At 43.5% G+C, this 23416-nt stretch overlaps 1 protein-coding gene across 3 annotated transcripts in view; it reads left to right on the top strand.

Moving 5' to 3' along the window:
* Positions 1-23416, top strand: part of DNAJC24 (DnaJ heat shock protein family (Hsp40) member C24) — a 120969-nt gene that overhangs the window by 95445 nt on the left and 2108 nt on the right. For all 3 annotated transcript variants that reach the window (XM_075325553.1, XM_075325555.1, XM_075325554.1), the window contains exon 4: positions 12349-12417. In XM_075325553.1, the coding sequence (XP_075181668.1) occupies positions 12349-12417 (69 nt within the window). The remainder of the gene's footprint in view (positions 1-12348; positions 12418-23416) is intronic.

Genomic DNA, 23416 nt, shown 5'->3' on the forward strand with positions numbered 1-23416 from the left:
GTATCTGTGTACTCTGGAGAAATTGCAAAACAAATTGTATGGTGAATTATATCCTGTTAACCTTGTGAAAATAAAAGATTTATGGTTAAAGCAAGAGTTTTGTGGTAAAAATGTATGTTTTATTTTCACGGCTCAATGGTCTAAAATACTGTGAAGCACCTGGGGGGTTCAAGGTGCTCACCAAACATCTAGATAAATTCCTTGAGGGGGTCTAGTTTCCAAAATGTGGTCACTTGTTGGGGAGCTCCACTGTTCAGGATCCTCTGGGGCTCTCTAAACAGAATATGACGACAGCTAACGATTGCAGAGAATTATGTGCTCCAAAATTCAAATGGCGCTCCTGCCGTGCGCCCAAACAATAGTTTTCCACCACATATGTGGTATCGGCATGCTCAGGAGAAATTACACAAATTGTACAGTGCATTTTTTTTCCTGTTGCTATTTTGTGAAAATATAAAATTTGGGGCTAAAGTAACATTTTTGTGGGAAAAAGTAAAATTTTCATTTTTAGTTAATAAAGTTCACTTCTTGATGTGGATTTGAGCAGTTGGAGGGGTTCAGTTTTTAGAATGGTGTCACTGTTGGGCATTTTCTGTCACCTAGGCCTCTTAAAGTCACTTCAAATGTGATATGGTTCCTAAAGAAAATGGTTTTGTAAATTTTTTTGGAAAAATGGGAAATTGCTGATAAACTTTGAACTCTTTGAACTTCCTAACAAAAAAATGATGTTTAAAAAAAATTGTACCGATGTAAAATAGACATGTAGGAAATGTCATTCATTAACTATTTTGTGTGAAATAACTCTGGTTTAAGGGCAGAAAAATTATAAGTTTGAAAATTGTAAAATTTTCACCAAATTTCCTGATATTTCCCACAAATGCCAAAAAAAATCAATCTAAATTTACCACTATCGTGAAGTACAATATGTCACAAAAAACAATCTCAGAATCACCGGGATCCGTTGAAGCGTTCCAGAGTTATTACCTGTCAAAGAGGCACTGGTCAGAAGTGGAAAAAAATGGCCTGGTCAGCAGTCATCTACTTACATTCCAAAGTGTTGTTGCGGTGCTCACACGTGAAATGAGGTGCCCACGGTTTGTCTTGATCCCCAACAGGATAACCTCTGTTTTGAATGCAGATTCTTTCACAGAATACGTTTTGGCTCTTGTCTTTATATATTGGCCACAGACGTAGCTCAAATGCATCTGCCGGATGTATGCAACCTCTTGGTGTCATCTAAATTACCTGTAATAAGAGAAGCTGTGGAAAAAGAAGCGCAAATAGGGTCTTATCCGAGTTATATGCGGGGTGAAATAAAGAAAATCACTCACCCCGAGAGTTGTGAGAGTCACAACTACTATGCAGGCAAACAATCACGGCCAAAGGCAGCAGCACCCAGATTGGCTGATAACAGAGAATAGTGAAGTAGGGCTTGCACGGCCGCGCCAGTGACCACTCTGACCATAGAGAATTAATGTTCCATTTGATGTACTTTTTTCCTGTGTGTCCTGAGGAAGGGAGCAGAGACTCCAGAAACGCGTCGACCTAAAGATGAAATAAAGGTACATTAATTCTCTATGGTCAGAGTGGTCACTGGCGCGGCCGTGCAAGCCCTACTTCACTATTCTCTGTTATCTAAATTACCTGTAGCTGTCTACACAAGTTCACTTAAGGCCGCTTTACACGCTGCGACATTGCTAGCCGATGCTAGCGATGTCGAGCGTGATAGCAGCCACCCCCATCGTACAGCCGATATGTGGTGATCGTTGCCGTAGCGAACATTATCGCTATGGCAGCATCACACGCACATACCTGCTCTGCGACGTCGCCTGTGACCGGCGAACCGCCTCCTTTCTAAGGGGACGGTGCGTTCACCATCACTGCGACGGCACAGCAGTGTCACCGAACCGTCGCCCAGTAGAAGCGGAGGGGCGGAGATGAGTGAGACATAACATCCCGCCCACCTCCTTCCTTCCTCATTGCGGCCGGCCGCAGGTAAGGTGAGGTTCCTCGTTCCTACGGTGTCACACATAGCTTCCTTATTGCGGCCGGCCGCAGGTAAGGTGAGGTTCCTCATTCCTACGGTGTCACACATAGCGATGTGTGCTGCCGCAGGAACGACGAACTACTTCGTACACTGAGCAGCAGCGATATTCGAGAATAGGGAGGCATGTCACCAATGAGCGATTTTGACCGTTTTTGCGATGATTCAAATCGCTCATAGGTGTCACACGCAAAGACTTCGCTAAAGCGACCAGATGTGTGTCACAAATTCCGTGACCCCAACGAGATCGCTTGAGCAATGTTGCAGCGTGTAAAGCGGCCTTTACTCAGCAGAACAGCAAATGAAATGGCAGAACAGCAAATGAAATGGCTGTGCCTTATACTGCTATGTACATTTCTGGACAGTTCTAGAAACGTCTTAACAGTTTTCACAATTCCAAAAACATCTCAAAGTGACTTTCGCGAAGAGTCTTATGTAAAAGCTGAGGACAAAGAACGCAAGAAGGGTCTTGCCAGATATAAAAATTGCAATGTGCAAGATATTACACTCACCTTTTGAGGTTGTGAAAGTCACAACCGCTATGCAGGCATAAAGATAATGGCGGCTACCGCAGCCCCACTTGTGGAGATCTTCAATGTAGGAGAGGAGAAGCAGGGTTAAAGCAGCGCTGTCGCCAAAAAGAAGGAAAATGTTGATTTACTAAATAAAAGTACAGTATTTTTCGGATTATAAGACACACTTTTCCTCCCAAAAATTTGGGAGGAAAATGAGGGGTACGTCTTAAAATCCGAATATAACTTACCGGGAGGTGGACAATTGACGAGGGGCTGTCTGTGCGATTGTCGGTGCATGCGGCCAGGTGCCTGTCAGTGCGTGCGGCTGCAATGGCTGTGCGGCGGATTTCCCAGTTGGTCTGTCCACGGTCTGGGCTTCAAATGATGGCGCCCGGAGTCAGCGCGTGCGCAGATTGAGCTCTTGGATGAGCACTCAATCTGCGCACGTGCCACTTCAGGCGCCATTTATTTAAAGCCTGGCCCGCCAACAGAGCATCTGGGACACTCCCCGCACTGGCCTGCTCACCACACAACCACCGCAGCTTCCGCTGCCAGCACTGACCCGCCACCGCCGCCAGCTCTGACCCACCGCTACGAGCACTGACCCACTGCTGCTGCAAGCGCAGCCTCTGCCTCCTGTGACCCCACTCTACCATCACTGCCGCCCCCCTCTAGTAAGACAACACCGGTGTATAAGACGGACCCCATTTTTTATCTCTAATTTTGGGGTGCGTCTTATAATCTGGTGCGTCTTATAAAACGAAAAATACAGTATTTTATTTCATAGGTCGATACGTTTCAGGGATCACTTCTCCCGCTTCTCCTCTCTTACACTGGTAAATAGTCTTAAAAATAGATACATTTCAGAATATCATTGTGCTGATTACAAAAGAAACATTTATGGGGGATAAGAACCTTTTTCTATTAATTTTAGACACAAGAATTAGAAAAACACATTTAACACCTGGGATCAAAAAATATATGTAAAATTGTTACTTAGTAATCAGAAGACAAGCCTTTGCTTTTGTCTGGAGATCAGTTTCCACCAGTGGGGTCTGGCAGCGGCTCTTTCAGAGAACACTGGAATGCTCGGCTGAACCATGTGTTTCTGTATATGGAGGAATCGGGAGAGAGCGCTGCTGGACGAACTATTATTTGTCCGACAGATATCTAATGTGTATGGGGCTTTTAATCTTTCATGTTGATGGTCGAATCCTGTATGATTTCCTGTTGCATATGGCAATCTCCTGAAAAGGTTCACACTGTAATAAATGCAGATACGATTTTAAATACTTGGTGGCGTCTGGGTGGGTTATTTCTTCTGCATCCAGCAGTGTTATGAAGATGCAATGTCTACATTGCTAAGTCTTCTTGGGGCAGTTTGTCGCTCTCCTGGGTAAACCTCTCACCAGTCTTCTGCCGCATTATGTTCATTAACACGGTGAGATCTGCAAAGCACAATAGCAGGTAAAGTGCCATAAGGATATAAAGCTGATGAAATCATCGCTTACAAAAATACATCTGCCCTAAGATCTCTGAAATGTTATCATTCCAGACCAATGCACCCATAGTAAAACATGGCAGTAATTATTTTATGAATATATTCTGCATGGAGATCGTTCTCCTCCATCCTCTAGATATTGTAGTGCTGACTAGAATGTAAATTGTATAAGAAGTTCTCTGTGAGATCATTTAGTATTCGGCATAGAATCTGTCAGAAGTTCCCTGTGCACCTGCCGACTGTATATAAGTTGAGCCTGATATCCCCCACTGCAAATGCCATTATATAGACCATATATAATGTACATGTGCATGATGATGATTGTTGACCCTGAGATTTAAAGGAGTTGCATTAAGTTGTAAGCTACTCCTTATCCATCTGCTTGGGACCACCACCAATCTCAAGAGTCTGAATCAAACAGGGATCGCGCACAGGCATCTTCACTTCATTCAATGTTAATAGGAGTGCCAAAGAGCAGCACTCGACACTCTACTATGGATATGGATAGGGGATCATTTCCAAGCTTCTGTCAACCACTATTGTACTTACTCATGAAATTATATTGTTAGGCGGATATCCTAAAGTGTTTTTCCACTGTAAGCATAGCAGCGCATCTGTGTTTAATCAGGGTGGTCTAGGACTTGAAATTTTCATTGGGATAGATCATCTGTGTATCATTAGCCATTTTGCTCTACAGATCTATGTCGGTCTGCAGGTTGTACCTCCAGTAATGATATATTGGTAGCTTATACTAAGAATCAAACATTAAGGGGTCGGCCACTTCTCCTTCATGTTAGCAGATGTATTGGGGACATGATTTTGTGGCACTTACTAATATAAAGGTATGGTTACGTGCTCCTCTGGTCACATGCTCCTCTGGTCACATAGCAGCCGTTTTAAAACTCGGATCTCTGTGGAGTCTTTAAGGGAGAGAACTAGTAATAATTATATATTGCCATGAAACCCTTGGATATTTGAAGCCCCGGTGCAGGAGAGCAACTGATCTGCACACCGACAGGTGGTTTTGGTGCAGAAGCATGATCCAATTGGAACAATTGGTGCAGTATTGGCAGGACAGCAACAGAGGACAGCAACAGAAGCAGCAGTGTTGTAATCCAAAAATTAACAGGGTAGACTCAGCGGTGAGGAATTGATGTAGTAGAGTGTAGTTTTTTAAAGGGAACCAGTCACCAGGATTTTTGTATAAAGCCTAGAGCCAGTGCTATACTGGCACTATTAGGCTGATTCTACACATACCTTTAGTTGTCAGCTCAGATGTTTAGGTTTTAAAATCCAGGAAAGTAAAGTGTATAACGTTGGCAGCTTCTAGAGTGACAGCAGCTGAGGAGCAAATAATATCTGGGGTGAATTCAGAGTTATCCCCTTCCTCTGTTAGAATTAGCATAAATATTTTACAATCAATTTAACATTTCATTAGCAGGACCTGTGTGATGTCATACCCATGTGACCTGAAGGGACGGGACCTCGGCAAACAGAAAAATGTTGCTTCCTGGTATCAGCTTTGTTGGCTTAGGCCCCGTCCCTTCTGGTCACATGGGTATAACCTCACACAGGTCCTGCTAGTGAAAAGTTAAATCAATTGTAAAATATTTATGCTAATTCTAACAGAGGGAGGGGATAACTATGAATACTCCCCCAGATATTATCTGATCCTCAGCTGCTATCACTCAAGAAGCTGCCGATTTTATAAACTTTACTTTCTTGGATTTCAAAACCTAAACATCTGAGCTGTCCACTACAGGTATGTATAGAATCAGCCTGATAGTGCCAGTATAGCACTGGCTTTAGCTTATATACAAAAATCCTGGTGATTGGTTCCCTATAAGAGATTCAAAGGCAGAGCTGGTCCAGTAATATGACAGAATTAACTCAGCAATGTAGTGGAGCTGAGATTACAGCAAGTTCAATATTGCAAAGTTGGCAAGTCGATAAAGCAGAGTCAATGCCACTGCATGTAGCAATGTTAAGTTTGTGCAATATTGCAGAGCTGGAACTGCAAAATGACAAAGTTGACCAAGCAATGTAGGAACAGGAGGAGCAGAGCTGGATTTGCCACATAGTGTAATAAGAAAGCAGAGATCTCCACAGCGTTGACATCAATTTCCTGGTAAATGGTCACAGGAGCACGTCACATTGCCATGGCAGGAAAAAACATCAGTTTCAGTCGTTCAGAGACTAATGGCATTTATTGGTATCAAACGCTTCCGACATGTTTGTGGATACAGATGTAAGGATGATTGTGCACATTTTCTATTAGAACCTCCTGGTTTTCACTCACATTCCAAAAACTTACTGGTAGGTACTTTGCATTCTATAAAAGTAAGGCTGATAACCTCAGTCTCTATGCCGCACCATAGCTGCTCCCAGACAGCCATATTGTCACGTGCTGTGAGAGGTAGATCTGACTAATGGGCTATCGGTGGTCAAATGGCTGCAAATCTGGTCCTCCTGTACCAGGGAACTGTTCAAAACCATTACCCTCCGGAACATTCCAGTGCGCCAGATTTACCAAACAACATGCGCCACAATCCTGACACACCTGCACCAGATACATAAGATTTTGTTACAAAGTGTCTAGAGACGGAGACATGGCCAAGTCAAGTCCTGATGTATTAATGTGGGCCTCAATTTTGCGCTGTAAAGTAATCTCTATGAGGTGATGTAAGGAGTGTCCAGCAAGATGCACAAAATATTGTTCGCTAATAAGCTAACAGGTGTAGTGAGGTGCAGTAATGCTGTATGTTTGGTGCAGCTTCTACCCATTTGGTCTAGTGTTGAAGTGAATCATTCATCTTAAATGGACTCTGTCAGCACAGAATAACTGTTCAGACCAAGCACAGGAGCTCAGTGCATCATGGCGGGGCCAAACATTGAAATGCACCTTCTCACCTGCTTGTTTTCCCTACCTACCCCTTTTCTTTGCTTGACAACTCTGGCTTCATAGAGTCAGAGAAGGGCAGAAATAGAATGAAAACAAGAAGGTGGGAAATTGTACTTAAATGTCAACCCTGCCATGATGCACTGAGCGCTTGTGCTTGGTTTGAACAGTCATTCTATGCTGGCAAACTCCCTTTAAAGCTACAGTTTTATACTTCTGGCACATACAATATTAGTGGTGCTGGAAGAGTAGACTGGTACTAATGGTGCTGAAAGACTATAACAGCCTGAGTCCACTGGTTGTTATGAGCAGCACATTATCCTAGCTCTGCAGAAAGCCAAATAGCACAACATTTGCAGTGTGCGTTATTGGCTAGCAGGCGTACAGCACTTCAGCTCTATGTGCTGCCCTTTTAATAGACTTTCTACAGACTACAGCGAGAATGTAACATTTCTACATCTCTATTGACCAGTAGATGTAATTCTCCTGATTGCAGAATACCAGTTCTGCTCCCGTTACTAGCTTTTCCACCAAAGTTTTCCACCCGTGTCGTACAGGAATATGACAATACTTTTTCTACATGGTAATAATATACAGCTGGAGAATCCATAAGTAAGCCTCGGGCCTGTGCCATGCACAAGGGGCATCAGAAGGACGTGCACAGCTCAGCAGTGGCCCGGCCCGGTTGACAATGGTATTTCTTATTGCTAGAATCCTCTTGAGTCCCATACACGTGATAGTTTTCACATGTAGACACATAGATATAGGTTTGTGAGAATCTGTAATAATATATTTCGCCTCTCATTTGTGAAGTTAGTCAACTGTTACAATCCTGGAGAAGTGTCTCCCAGCCGGTAAGAACGGGCTAAATCGCTCCATATTTAATGCTCTGTAGGTGTTTAGGACCCATTAAGAATGGCTTTATTGATCCTGTCGTCTCATAACTCCGTTGATAACCTTTAATTACATTAATCAGATCTGGGCTAGATTCTGCGCTCCCCGGAGAGCCATCATTTAGGCCAAGAGGAAAAAAAGGAAAAAAAAAGAAAAGATATAAAATAGTGTCCTATTTTGTGGTATATATGTTGCTAATTAATGAGTAGCATGCCTAAAATTGTCTTTTAAAGTGCTAATTACATTTTTTCACCACTACTTAAGGGCAGTTAAATGAGGTGTTTCATCAGCCCACAGACATTATTCATAGTGAAGTGCCATTATGTGACTTGTACGGCCCCTGTCATCATGGAGCATTTAAAGGGCAATTATTATTATTAGAAAAAAGAGTGTTAGACCGCGTGCACACATAAGTGATATGTCCAGTAGTGTCTGCACCAAAATGCTGCAGTTTAAAGGGAACCGGTCACCTGAATTTTCGCTATGAAACTAAAAGAATCCCCTTCTGCAGCTCCTGGGCTGCATTCTAGAAAGGTTCATCTTCCTACTGGCCCCCCTTTCAGACCTAAATAAACACTTTATAAAATCTTTCCTTTTGGTATGCTAATGAGCTTTGCTGGCCACGGGGGCGGGCTGTATTTCTTCCGTTATTCCCCCTCCTGCTGCTGTTCGCCGTCCCTCTGTGTTGATTTACATCGCTGAGGCCGCCGCCCTCATGTTACGCAGTGCTCTTGAAGTCTCGCGCATGACCCGTGGCACTATCGCGGGACTGAGCGCTGTTCAAATCGCGAGCTCCTGTGATATAATAGCGCAGGCGCAAGATTATGGGCGGCGCTGTGAATGTCATCACCAGCTTTATCCAAGTACCCGCCCATAATCTCGTGCCGCCAGCATTGCCACAACACTCCCTTTTAAGACCCACAGTGTGAAAAAAACCGCAGTTAGCAACAACATGTTTGGCATTGCTTTAGCGACGAGAGCCCATTTAACAATTTACAGGGTGTGTGCCTTCAGAAGCACAAGCTGGGCACAATATATTGGACACTAAGCTGACATATTTGCAATTTTTACTCTGCAACATCCACTGTATGTGTGTATATTTCCAATATGTCTTGCATTTTTTTTATGAAAATATTGAAAATATAATTTACCACAAGCATAAAGTACAATGCATCAAGAAGAAGAAATCTCAGAATTAGTGGAATATATAAAAGAATTATTCCAGAGTTACTCGCACATAAAGTTAAAGATCAGATTTAAAAAATATGGCCTGGTAAGGAAAGTGAAAACAGGCTTCTATGGTAAGGATTTAAAGTACTACTCCAGTGTATTTATATATTTATTTATTTTTAACGAAGTCCCCTGACCCCCTGTATTACACTTACCCTCCAGCATTTTTACCTTTTAATTGGCGTCGCTCTGGTCCTGTGGTGCCATCTTGTGACAGTAACTTCTGACTGGCTGGAAGTCAGAAGTTACATCACAAACTCCCAATGCATCTCTGAGAGCCAGAACCAGGCTCTCATAGACTTGGATTGAAGAGTGACCACTGGCACGGCCCATGAAGCACTGGAGCCATCTGGAAGGTCACAAACTGCCTAAGACAGACAGGAGCAGCTTTGATAAAAGGTAAAAACACTGGAGAGGTTGTATAAGATGGGGCAGGGAGCTTAAATTCTGGCCGATGACTGATTAATGCAGCTTGTTTTGAATACCCTATTAAATCGATGGCAGGACCATATATGATAAACTTTTCTCCCCTCCCCCATTCACCTTTTGTGCCTCCCCTATTTCCTCATAGACTGTAAGCTTACGAGCAGGGCCCTCACTCCTCCTGGTATTTTAATTTTGTTATTTTGTATTGTCTCATATTGTCTGTACACGTCCCCTCTGAATTGCAAAGCGCTGCGGAATATGTTGGCGCTATAGAAATAAATTATTATTATTAGATTAATAACACCACTCCAGTTGTAAAAATAACCTGCTGGAATGGTGCTCTACATTGTGTAATACTAATGGACATTGGTGAACACTATACTTATTTTTTTCTAAATCAAATTCTTACTCATTGCTCCAGGTTGTTCTTGTATATAACTTACAGTAAAATTCGTTTTATGCCCCAACATTCATTTATCCAGAGAGTTTGGAAAATGTGGAATTTCACAAGTCTCATCTGGGATAATCATTTAGGAAATCTCTCATTAAAATACATAAATGAAAACTATTTTAACAGATATAAAAGCAGTTTTTTACATTTTAGATGTAAGAAATATGTACAATCTGGGGATCATTCAGAGCAGACCTGGGCAAGGGGCGGCTCGCGGGCCACATCCGGCCCGCCTACTCTCTGTGACCGGCCCGCCTGGTTCAGGGCGTCCTTGCTGGCCGGTCAGTGATGAGGGCAATCTGACCTGTTGTCCGGAGCTGGGGGGCGGGGGGTAACTGTTGACAAATATTTGGGGTGTAGTATATGGGAATGTAGTTTTACATGTGTGGTATATGGGGGGGTGTAGTGGTGTAGTATATAGTGGTGTAGTTTTATAAGGGTGTAGTATAATACAGGTGTATATAGGGGTGTAGTATAATACAGGTGTATATAGGGTGTAGGGATGTAGTATAATACAGGTGTATATAGGGGTGTAGTATAATACAGGTGTATATAGGGTGTAGTGGTGTAGTATAATACAGGTGTGTATATAGGGGTGTAGTGGTGTAGTATAATACAGGTGTATGTAGTGGTGTAGTATAATACAGGTGTAGTATATAGGGGTGTAGTGGTGTAGTATAATACAGGTGTAGTGGTGTAGTATAATACAGGTGGTGTATATAAGGGTGTAGTATAATACAGGTGTGTTTATAGGGTGTAGTGGTGTAGTATAATACGAGTGTAGTATATAGGGGTGTAGTGATGTAGGTTATCACAGGTGTAGTATATAGTGATGTAGTATATTACAGGTGTATATAGGGGTGTAGTGATGTAGTATATAGTGGTATAGTATATAGAGGTGTAGTTTATTACAGGTGTATTGTATAGGGATGTAGTGATGTATATTACAGGTGTAGTATGTGGCGGGTGCGGTGATGTAGTATATGGGGATTGTGTGTGTATGTATGTATACAGTGTGTGTATGTGTATATATATTATATATACACACGGCAAATATATGCGTGTGTGCATATATGTGTATATATATATATAATATATATATATATATGTGTGTGTATATATATATGTATGTATATATATATTTATATTATATAAAATATGATGTAGAACCGAGTTAATTATATTAGTCCGGCCCTCTAAAACCATCCCAATTTCTCATGCGGCCTCATGGGAAAATTAATTGCCCACCCCTGATTCAGACTGTACCTTAAGGCCAAATGTAACCACTAGGCCAAATGTAACCACTAGGCCAAATGTAACCACTAGGCCTATGTAACCACTAGGCCAATAGATTGACCTTTCTTTCCATTGTGGCAAAAAATATGCTTTTGTTTATGCAAACCAATGGGCTAACACAGTGTTCCATTAGAAGTGTATGTTAAGAGATCATTCTGCTATAGGATACACCGTGTTTGTCCAAAAATAAGCCCGAGAAGGGATTTTCAGTGTAAGGCTTAAATATAAGCCCTACCACGAAAAATAAGTCCTAGTTGCGGTTCAATAATGAAGTGTCCGTGCAGCTAAAAAAGTTAAAGAATACTGCAGGACACTTAATTATAGAAAGCAGACCCTGCAATCATACTCCCCATACGCCAAACGTGAGAACCTGCAGTGGAACGCACACCTACACACATCAGATCGCCCACACAGTCACACAGCAGTTCACACACACACCACATCCTGCTATACCGATTACTTCTAGCCAGGGAACCTGGGACGCAGTGCAGTGGAGCACATAGAGGACCTGCAGTGGAACGCATCAATGTGTTCCACTACCGAGTCCTCCCTGCCTTCCACTGCAGGTCCTCGCTCTCCACTGCACTGTGTCGCATGTTCCCTTTCTGTCCGGAAGCAATTGGTATTGCCGGATGTGGTGAGGGAGTGTGGGTGTAATCTGATGTATGACCTGATGACTGTGTGTGTGTGTGTGTGTGTGTGTGTGTGTGTGTGTGTGTGTGTGTCGGCCAGGAGCTGGTGAGAGCCACTGAGTAGCATACCTGCTGGGAGCACCCTCTGAAGATCGCAGGAGGATGTGGGAGCCATGCAGATGTCTGGGGTCTGGAAAGTATGATTCTTCTTGGAAGGGGGTCTGCTTTTTGGGGAGGTAAACTTACCCCCAACCATTTTTACCCAATAATAAGACCTACCAAAAAATAAGCCCTAGTGCTTTTTTTCAGGGCAAACAAAAAGGTATAATGACAGTCTTATTTTTGGAAAAACACAGTAAATTAAGCGATAGAGATGATGTTCTAGGACCGCTGCGGGAATCTCAGGTATTCTCTATGGTGAAATGGCTTTTACCTGTCTAATTGTGTTCTCTTTTACTAGATGGAGAAATGAGCCTCTCATTTCCTGTGGACAATCAGATTCATGTGGAGGAAATGATATGGGATGAAGGTATGTAGGGTGATATATGTTTGTAGTATAGCTCAGAAGTTTAGTCCTTAATTCACTATGTGGCTATAGGCTTACACCATAAGTAAGGCTGTGTTCATATTTGCGTTGTTTTAATTTGAATGGAAACCATAGCACTGTACAGGAATTATAACTTAGTGGGGTAGACTGTTCAAAGGATATTGATTGGTGGATCTGACACCAGGTGCCCCGACGGATCAACTGTTTAGAATACTGGCAGCGGCTTTATGTAAACACACTGAACGGTGCTGTGTTTCACATCTCCATTCCATGCGTAGTGGCAGCTGCCAAGTACTGCAGAACAGCTCTTTTTCAATAGAAGTCTCTTCACATTGAGTTGTGCACTGATACAGCTGAAGCTAAAACATTTGATTATTGAGGGGTCCGGGTGGCAGACCTCCTCCACCGATACGATATCAATGTCCTTTTCTTAGGAAAGGCCATCAATATTATTGGACTATACATAATCCCTTTTAAAAACAAAACAAAACATGTTTTTGAAGAGAATCTAGCACATGTCCAAAATGAGTGCGTTTAACTTGCCAAAATCCCAGTGGACTTCTGAATCTGATGCCATTTTCTGTTTTCTCTGGGGGTGTATAGATCTTTCCCCTCTATGATGCTGCCGAATCACCACTCAACAGCATCTCAAACTGGGTGAACAGCTGGATTTCACGAGATCATACAGTATAGTCTCGCAAGAACAAGGAGACTTTCCTGTAATAGGGAAGACACTTGGCTCCAATTCATCACTGCCTTAATGCCTTTTATTTTCTCTAGTTTTGTTTGCACCCAATTAATTATTCTACTTGTGCTTTTTTTTTTTTCCCTTTAGTCTTTAATAGTCATGCTCAACAGTGTTGGCACCCTTGAAATTATTCCAGATAATTAAGTATTTCTCCCTGAATATTATTGCAATTACACAAGTTTTTGTTATATACATATTTAATTCCTTTTGTGCATATTGGAACAACACAAAAAAAAAGGAAAATTGGACATAATTTCACACAAAACAACATAGGCCTGACATAATTGTTGGCATCTTTTCAAAATTATGGGTTACCAACTTTATTTCATGCAACTGATGCCCGTTCAAACTCCTCTATGGCAAGTAACAGATGTTCGGAATATGAAAATCATAAAGGGGAGAAGTTCACTCAATCTTTGCATTGTGTTTATGTATGGGCTACACTAAGCATGGTGAACACAAAGAGGAGAAGAAAACTGTCTGAGGCCTTGAGAACCAACATTTTTGAAAAATATCAACAATCTCCAGAGATCTTTATGTTCCTTTGTCCACAGTGTGCAACATACTCATGAAGTTTACAACCCATGGCACTGTAGCTAATCCTCGTGGGTGGCAGAGAAAAATTGATGAAAGTTTGCAACGCAGGATAATTTGGATGATGGATAAGCAGCCCCAATCAAGTTTCAAGAAATTCAAGCTTTCCTGCAGGCTCAGGGTGTATCAATGCCATCGCGATAGAGCCGTCCACATTTGAATGAAATTAAACGAAACACTATGGCAGGAGACCAAGGTGGACCCCACTGCTGACAAACATTAAAGAGCTTGACTGCAGTTTGCCAAAATGTATGCAAGTACCGTATATGCCGGCGTATAAGACGACTGGGCGTATAAGACGACCCCCAACTTCTGCCCTAAAAATATAGAATTTGGGATAAACTCACTGTATAAGACTACCCCGCTCCAAAGTCCCACCCTGCCTTACTTTCGGGGGAGGCCTTACATTGAAAAAAAAAAAACAATTTTCAACAACATCCCCTGCAGCCTCCCCATTGTTTCACAGTCCGGCATCCACCCCATCCTCCCCCCTGCAGCCTCCCCATTGTTTCACAGTCCGGCATCCACCCCATCCTCCCCCCTGCAGCCTCCCCATTGTTTCACAGTCCGGCATCCACCCCATCCTCCCCCCTGCAGCCTCCCCATTGTTTCACAGTCCGGCATCCACCCCATCCTCCCCCCTGCAGCCTCCCCATACAGTGGTTCTGCCCCCCACTCTGCCACCACACACACTGACACATACGGTACCGGTACAGCCCCACACGGCACCCACACACATATCGTACCGGTACCGTACACACACACACACTGACACATACAGCCCCATACGGCACCCATACACATACCGTACACATACCGTACACACACACAGAGAGAGAGAGAGTTTCGGAACTTACCGTTACTTTCCTTCTGTTTCGATCTCCTCTGCGCTGCCGGGCTGACGATTCAGATGCCGGGGACGCTGGACCAATCGGAGCGAGCCTGCAGGCGGTGACGTCGCAGCTGATTCGGCCAATCAGCTGCGAGCCGGCTGACTGGCCAATCACAGCTCGAGCTGATGGCCAGCAGGGAGCCTGTGACGAACAGGCTGATCGGCCAATCAGCATCGAGCAGGAAGAGCGTTGATGGAGCGAGCGAACAGCGGCAGCGGTAAGTTCCTGTACTTTCCCCAGGGACCCCACCCATATGCGGCCATACTGTCCCCAGTGACCCCACTCATATGCGGCCTTACATTCCCCGGGCCCCCCCGCTACCCTGCCTTACAATCGGGGGGTGCCCTACATTGGCGGACCCCCCCGAAACCCCCACCCTGCCTTACTTTCGGGGGGGTCCTACTTTCGGGGAAACGTATGAAATGTATATCCGGCGTATAAGACGACCCCCCACTGTAGCCATTATTTTAAGGGGGTAAAAAGTCGTCTTATACGCCAGTATATACGGTAAGCCAAATTCCTTCTGGACAAGCGTCTTATTGACAGATGAGAACAAGGTAGAGCATTTTGGTAAGGGTATGGTTCTACTTGCATTTTGCTTGGACGAGTGCAATTCGATAAAGCATCGGACTACACATGGACCAGTGCAAAACTATGGGGCAGTGAAATGCAAGAAATGGATGAAAACAAAGCACTGGAGAGATCTGACGTGCCCAGCAAGGAGTCCGGATCTAAATCCAATGGAACGCCTGTGGAGAGATCTTAAAATTGTTGTTGGGAAAAAATGCCCTTCAAAAATGAGAGACCTGGAGCAGTTTGCAAAAGAAGCGTGCTCCAAAATTCCAGATGAGAGGTGTAAGAAGCTTACTGATGGCTATAGGAAGTGATTGATTGCAGTTATTTATTCCAAAGGATAAAGGGTGCCGAACCAAATACTAAGTTCAGGGTGCCAACAGTTTTGTTCAGCCTATTTTTGGAGTTTTGTGTGAAATTGTCCAATTTTCCTTTTCTCCAAGTTTTTAGTGTTGTTCCAAGACGCACAAAGGAAATAAACGTGTATATGTGTATAACAAAATGCGTAATTGCAATCATTTTCTTCATACTTCATATTCTAGAACAATTTGAAGGGAGCCAACACTTTTGAGCATGACTGTATATGTGCTCGACTTATTTTTCCCCCGCTTTGTTGGTGTTTTCAGCTGATTCAGTTGCAGCTTTTTAAGTCACAAAATTTTGTGCAGCTCTACTCCAGTCGCCATCTGGTGTAGGTTAATGCAACTTTTTAAAGTTGCATCTTATCCAACATTTTGAAAAAGATGTGACTTTTGCTTAAAAAGTCATCAAAATGATTAATGACAGGAAAGAAGCCCTTTTTTGACATTGTGCCAAATTCATGAACCACATGCACCAATTTAATGAATTTGGCACAATAAATATCAACAATTAGTCTCAGAAAAAAAAATTACCGTATTTTTCGCTTTATAAGACGCACTTTTGTTCCCCCAAATTTTGGGGGAAAGTAGGGGGTGCGTCTTATAATCCGAATATACGAATAAATATATATATATCTCCAAAGGAAGCTAAGTTCTAGCGAAACGGCACGCCGTCATCCGGCGTTCTATGGCTTGTCTCACCCTCCCCACCGCTTGTACCTTCATGTTTCCCCTGCAATAAAGACGGAGTGATATGGTGATCATCTGGAGTGCGACTTTCTTTCTCCTTTGGATTTATCTTGGTCTTCACCGCAAGTCTGCACCATGATCCCCTCCATGGCTCAGTAGGGCTCAAGTAGCTGAACGTGTAGTAACACGCGGAGTAGGTGGTGCCCCGGGACTCTTACATCTTTCATAATATATATATAAAATATACTACAGGGTCCAGGGGAGGTGGGGGTAGCTCTGGAGCGGTGCTGGAGGCTGGTGAAAACTGCAGGAGGCAGCAGGAGATCTCCTGCTCCCGCTCATATATGCACTGGCGCTGTCCATCACTGTGGTGCTGAAACCGCACTGCGGTGATGGGCTGGGGGAACGGCGCATATTATATCTGCCTGCGCCCCCCTTTGATGGCACATGCCCCCCCCCCGTGTTAGATATGGTTTCCATGCTGCTTCCCATAGTAAAATAAAAAACTCTTTACTTACCGCCTCCGGCGCTGATCTCCCGGTCTCTCTGCTGCCGCTGTGATCAGGCACACAGAGATATCATCACTCTGCTGTGCCGATCATATGACCGGCACCGAGAACCAGGAAGTGCAGGAGCTCAGCAGCACGGAGGGAGACACCGGGATTGCAGCTCTGGAGAAGGTAAGGAAAGGGTGTTTTATTTTACTATGGTCAGCAGCATGGGGGCCATATCTAACACAGGGGGAGGTGTGCCATCCATAGGGGACCATAGTAAACACAGGGGGAGGTGTGCCATCCATAGGGGGCCATATCAAACAAAGGGGAGATGTGCCATCCATAGGGGGCCATATCAAATTTGGGGAGGTGTACCATCCATAAGGGGCCATATCAAACACAGGGGAGGTGTGGCATCCATAGGGGACCATATCAAACACTGGGGGATGTGTGCCATAAATAGGGGACGTGTTCCATCAATAGGAGACATGTGCCAGCAAAAGGGGACGTGTGCCAGCAATGTGGTACATGTGGCATCACTGGGGGACGTGTGCCAGCACAAGGGGGTTATATTCAATATAAGGGGGCCATACCCAGATTAAGGGGGCTAATTTTAGGATGGGGGGGCTATGAGGGACATATACCCTATATGATTTGTTAGACGGACACTAGCATTATAAGACGGACCCCATTTAACCCCTTCACGACCGGCCGATTTTTCGCTTTCCGGTTTTTTTTTTTCGCCATTTTTTTTCTGAGAGACGTAACTTTTTTATTTTTCAGTCAATATGGTCATGTGAGGGCTCATTTTTTGCGGAACGAGCTGTACTTTTAAATTAAACCATAAGTTTTACCATATAGTGTACTGGAAAACGGCAAAAAAAATTCCAAATGCAGAAAAATTGCAAAAAAAGTGCGATAGCACTATTGTTTTTGAGATATTTTATTCACTGTGTTCACTATATGGTAAAACTGATGTGTGAGTGTGATGCCTCAGGTTAGTGCGAGTTCGTAGACCCCAAACATGTATAGGTTTACTTTTATATAAGGGGTTAAAAAAAATCGGAAGTTTGACCGAAAAAAGTGTTGCACGTTTTACGCCATATTCCGTGACCCGTAGCGTTCTCATTTTTCGGGATCTATGGCTCAGTGACGGCTTATTTTTTGCGTCTCGAGCTGACGTTTTTAACGGTACCATTTTTGCGCAGATGCTACGTTTTGATCGCCTCTTATAGCATTTTGCGCAAAAGTTGTGTCGACAAAAAGTCGTTTTGGCGTTTGGAATTTTTATGCCGCTACGCCGTATACTGATCAGATTAATTGATTTTATATTTTGATAGATCGGGCGTTTCTGAACACGGCGATACCAAATGTGTTTATTTTTTATTTTTGTAACCCTTAAATTTTCAATGGGGCGAATGGTGGGTGATTTGAACTTTTAGGTTTTTTCTTTTTTTTTTTACATTTTTTTAAAACTTTTTTTAACTTTTTTTTTTTTATTTTACTAGTCCCTCTAGGGGGCTATTGCGATCAGCATTCCGATCGCTCTGCACTATCTGCTGATCACAGCTATACAGCTGTAAACAGCAGATACGCTCTCTTTCTCTTTTGCTGTGCCGCTGGCACAGCGAAAGTGAAAGCAATTCATGTGTAGTACAGGAGTCATCACATGACCCTGTGCTACCATGACAACTATCGGAAGTCACGTGATCGCGTCACGTGACTTCCGGTATTGGGCGGTAAGTAAAAGTTTACGGCGATCGCGCTTATAATGGCGCTGTCACATATTGACAGCGCTATTTAAAGGGTTAAACGGCACGAGCAGATAACGATTCTGCTTATGCCTAGCACGCACACATCTCAGCTGTGAAACTCAGCTGATATGTGCGCCGATCGCGGCATGCTGCCGCCGGCAGACCGCGAGCAGTAACATTATGACCGCTAGGACGTAATTTTACGGACCGCGGTCGTTAAGGGGTTAACATTAAAAAAAAATCTCTTTTCCTTCACCAAATTTGGGGGTTTGTCTTATAATCAGGTGCGTCCTATAAAGAGAAAAATACGGTACATTTAGTTTCACTATGTCCAGAGTTATTAGGCAAGTTGTATTTTAGAGGATTTTTTTTATTATTGATCAACAACTATGTTCTTAATCAACCCAAAAGACTCATAAAGACTCAAAGCTTAATATTTTTGGAAGTTGGAGTGTTTTTTTTTTGGATTTGGCTATCTTAGGAGGATATCTGTTGGTGCAGGTAACTATTACTGCGCAGAATTATTAGGCAACTTAATAAAAACCAAATATATTTCCATATCACTTGTTTATTTTCACCAGGTAAACCAATATAACTGTACAAAATTTACAAATAGACATTTCTGACATGCAAAAACAAAACCCCAAAAAATGAGTGACCAGTATAACCACCATTCTTTATGATGACACTCAACAGCCTATCATCCATACATTCTGTCAGTTGCTTGATCTGTTTACGATCAACATTGCGTGCAGCAGCCACCACAGCCTCCCAGACACTGTTCTGAGAGCGGCGAGAGGTGTACTGTTTTCCCTTCCCTGTAGATCTCACATTTTATGAGGCACCACAGGTCCTCTATGGGGTGCAGATCAGGTGAATAAGGGGGCCATGTCATTATTTTTTCATTTTTTAGACCTTTACTGGCTAGCCACGATGTGAAGTAGTTGGATGCATGTGATGGAGCATTGTCCTGCATGAAAATCATGTTTTTCTTGAACGATACCGACTTCGTCCTGTACTACTGCTTGAAGAAGTTGTCTTCCAGAAACTCTCAGTAGGTCTGGGAGCTTCACTCCATCCTCAACCCGAAAAGGTTCCTCAAGTTCATCTTTGATTAGCCCATACCAGTACCCTACCTCCGTCTTGCTGGTGTTTGAGTCGGAGTGGAGCTCTCTGCCCTTTACTGATCCAGCCTCTGGCCCATCAAGAGTCACTCTCATTTCATCAGTCCATAAAACCTTTGAAAAATCAGTCTCAAGATATTTCTTGGCCCAGTCTTGATGTTTTATCTTATGTTTCTTGTCCAAAGGTGGTCGTTTTTCAGCCTTCCTTACCTTGGCCATGTCCCTGAATATGGCACACCTTGTGCTTTTTGATATTCCAGTAACGTTGCAGCTCTGAAATATGGCCAAACTGGTGGCAAATAGCATCTTGGCAGCTTCACGCTTGATTTTCCTCAATTCATTGGTAGTTATTTTGCGCCTTTTTTGCCCAACACGCTTCTTGCAACCCTGTTGGCTATTTGCCATGAAACGCTTAATTGTTCAGTGATCACGCTTCAAAGGTTTGCCAATTTCAAGACTGCTGTATCCCTCTGCAAGACATCTCCTAATTTTGGACTTTTCAGAGCCTGTCAAATCTCTCTTCTGACCTATTTTGCCAAAGGAAAGGAAGTTGCCTAATTAAGCACACTTTATATAGGGTGTTGATGTCATTACACCACACCCCTCCTCATTACAGTGATGCACATCACCTGATTTACTTAATTGGTAGTTGGCTCTCACGCCTGTACAGCTTGGAGTAGGACAACATGTATATAAAAAGTATCGTGATCAAAATACTCATTTGCCTAATAATTCTGCACACAGTGTAAATAAATACAATAACCCAAAAAAATCAAATACAAGGAAATACAAAATACAATCAATTTTAAAAAGGACATAAGCACAATCACTATACTCATGAGAGGTAATACCAATAAAAGTTAGAATAATTATGAAAAATCACAGTTGGTGCGGTCGCATTCTTCTTCCTGGGCAATATTAGGACTGTCTGTTCCTGTTCCGACCTGCACACTGAGCCGGATTCTACATCAGACAGCTGGTACCGTGTTTTTCCCTTTGAGGAGTGAGCCCATGGTGTGATATATGTGCAAGTGTAGTGCAGGACTTTGCTCTTTTTTGATAACTGTCACACTGTACTAAGGGAGACACTGAAGCTACAAGCAGTGTAGCTTCAGAGTGCAGTTAGCAGACCAGCCACCAGAGGGCAGTAGTGTAGTCAGTAAACCAGGTCAGTAGCAGGAAGTCTCGACAATAGTACAGGTATAGTCAAATTGTGGTCAGGTGATAGCCGAGGGTCTAAAACCAAGAAGTCAAGGATATAGCAGAAGGGAGAGACGGAGGCCGGAGTCAGGAACGTGGATATAGGTCAGATGCTGGGAAGTCCAAGTACAAACAAGGGAGGAGGACAAACCGGTCGGGACCGGGAGAAGATAGACCGGGAAGAATACATAGTAGACAGTAGCAGATAGTCGGGGACCGGGATAGACGGACGAACGGAGGAAAGTACGGGTCAGAACAAGGTAGCTGGGAGGCAGGACAGATCAGGTAGCTCACCAGAGCCAGTAACACATGTGTGTCACCCAGTTAAGGGGGTAGTCGGTCCCGGGCGGTTGCAAACGGGAATACGAGAATGTCACTCTGGTGGCCGTTGCCCGGTCCCGTGCCCTGGGGACGCTTAATAAAAGGATTATTTACAGGGGATAATAGAGTTAATGTTCGTGACGCCACCTGCAGGTTGCGGTTAAGAATGGAGAACCGCCGCTGCTCAACGTGGGTACTCCCAGGGATGGTGGTAGTGGCAACTATGGTGGTAGGCCCTCTGCAGGTAGGGCTGTGCCTGGGAGATGTATGGTGTATAATGATAGAGACCACACCAGGTTATCTTTAACAGTCTCTACTCACATGGACCCTCGGCTTGCTGCTTCCAGTCCCAGGAGTATCAGTGCAAATGTAATGACCCAGGTTGCTCTGTCCCCGGCACTCTCTGTAGATTGAGTCCCCGTAGCTAGTTTACTGCTGATGCCCCCGGATTATTTGGTTCGATTAAGTCCGTGAAGGTGTCCTCACCATGCAGATATTTATCAAATCGTTTGAAACTTTACATTTGACTTAGGGCCCTGTGCTCCATTTGTGCTCTGGTTCCAGCGATATCTCAGTACCGCGCCTGGCGAACTCTCTCCTGTGCCTCAGGGTCACCGTTACACGGACTCAGCTCAGGCACGTCCTCACACCTCTCCTGTGTGCTCCCGACTTCTAACTCCTCTAACTGCCTCTTGACTAACCCCTCCCCCCAGGCTGGCTATACCCAGGGACTCGTTCCCATGGCGACCTTCCCGTTACATGGTTAACTCTTTATGCCCAGTGTAGAGAGGAGAACTACGATTTTAGATGTGTGTTGGTGGAATCTGTACTGGTACTCCAGGTCCCAGGGGGTAGGTTCTGCATCCCCAAGAAGATGCAGTTCCTTGTAGTGCCCTGAGGCTTTCAGGGGCACTACAGAGCATAAACTATTACTGCCACTAAACCGGAGGTGCAGCACCAGGATATAGTGTCCCTGAAACCAGAATGAGGCAGGGACGAGTTAAACCCTGACATGACCAGGCCAGAGCTGGGTGAAATAATCAAACCACAGCAGCCGGTAAAGACCTGGATGATGTAACAAAAATGATTAGATACACTTTCCCTATAAGACCCTAAAAAGGATTTTACCTAACTGCGGAGGTTGGCAACCTAATAAGCAAAGCAAGAATGGCCCTGGCTCGTCATCTTGTTCAGGGTATGTCTAGGTATACCCTGAACACATATCACTTCTCATAAAATCCAGGTTCAAAGCAAAGACAATAGGGACAATGGCGGTATTGATAACAAAAAGACGTAGTGTGGTGGTCATCTATGGTATATAATTTTTCTGCCTTCCGTTGGTATATTTTCTCACGACTATAGTGATTGTGCTTATCATGTCCCTTTTAATTGGTTGTCTTTTGTATTCTTATTGTGGTTGAATTTTTTTCTATGTTTTTTATTGAAATAAATTGCAATTTTTAAGTAAGATTTTTTTGTTTGTTTGACAAGTCACTGGAATCATCCAAATAACTATTTGGTAACTTAAAAAATCCACAAATGATTAATCGGGGCCATTGATAACAGGAAGATCTCATAAGATGATGCTGTGCCTCCAGTTTTAGATGCTACCAAGAGATGATTGGGTAGTGGGAACATAACTACACACCCCTAGAAAAATTCTTGGACCACAAGCCAGAAATTAGCATACTGGGCACCTAAAGAAAAAATGGCATATCTCCATGTCTCTGCAACAGAGGGGCAATCTCAAGAACAGAAAACAGCCACAGATTCAGGAGAGCACTTGGATGTGGCAAAGTAACAAGTCCTAAGTCACTTTGAGGCATGTAGTAGACACAAAACGTCTGTACCATGCTGTTTACCTGTACTCTCCCCACCTGATTTTTTTTTTTTTGCGTGCTATGAGATGATAATTTTTCCTGATGTGGAGTGCCGTCATTTTCACTTCTACTACTTGGAACTTTTAGTGACTTTTGCATAATGACCAAGCACCAATGATCCACTGATTATCACAGCATAGCTCCGTACATAGACTATATCTGAGTACATCTGTGTGCATTTACGTGAAAAAGACCGTAGTGCCAAGATTTTCTTAATGTTCGGCAAGGTAACACTTTTTTTTCTTTTTTTCTTTTGGGAGGGGGAGGGGGGGGCGGGAAGCAACAGGTCCTCTAATTTCAGCATTCTGTGCGCATTCAATTCGCATTCAATTCTTTATATATTTTTAGATA

This window comes from Anomaloglossus baeobatrachus, chromosome 10, assembly GCF_048569485.1.
Source record: "Anomaloglossus baeobatrachus isolate aAnoBae1 chromosome 10, aAnoBae1.hap1, whole genome shotgun sequence".
Classification (NCBI taxonomy): Eukaryota; Metazoa; Chordata; class Amphibia; order Anura; family Aromobatidae; genus Anomaloglossus; species Anomaloglossus baeobatrachus.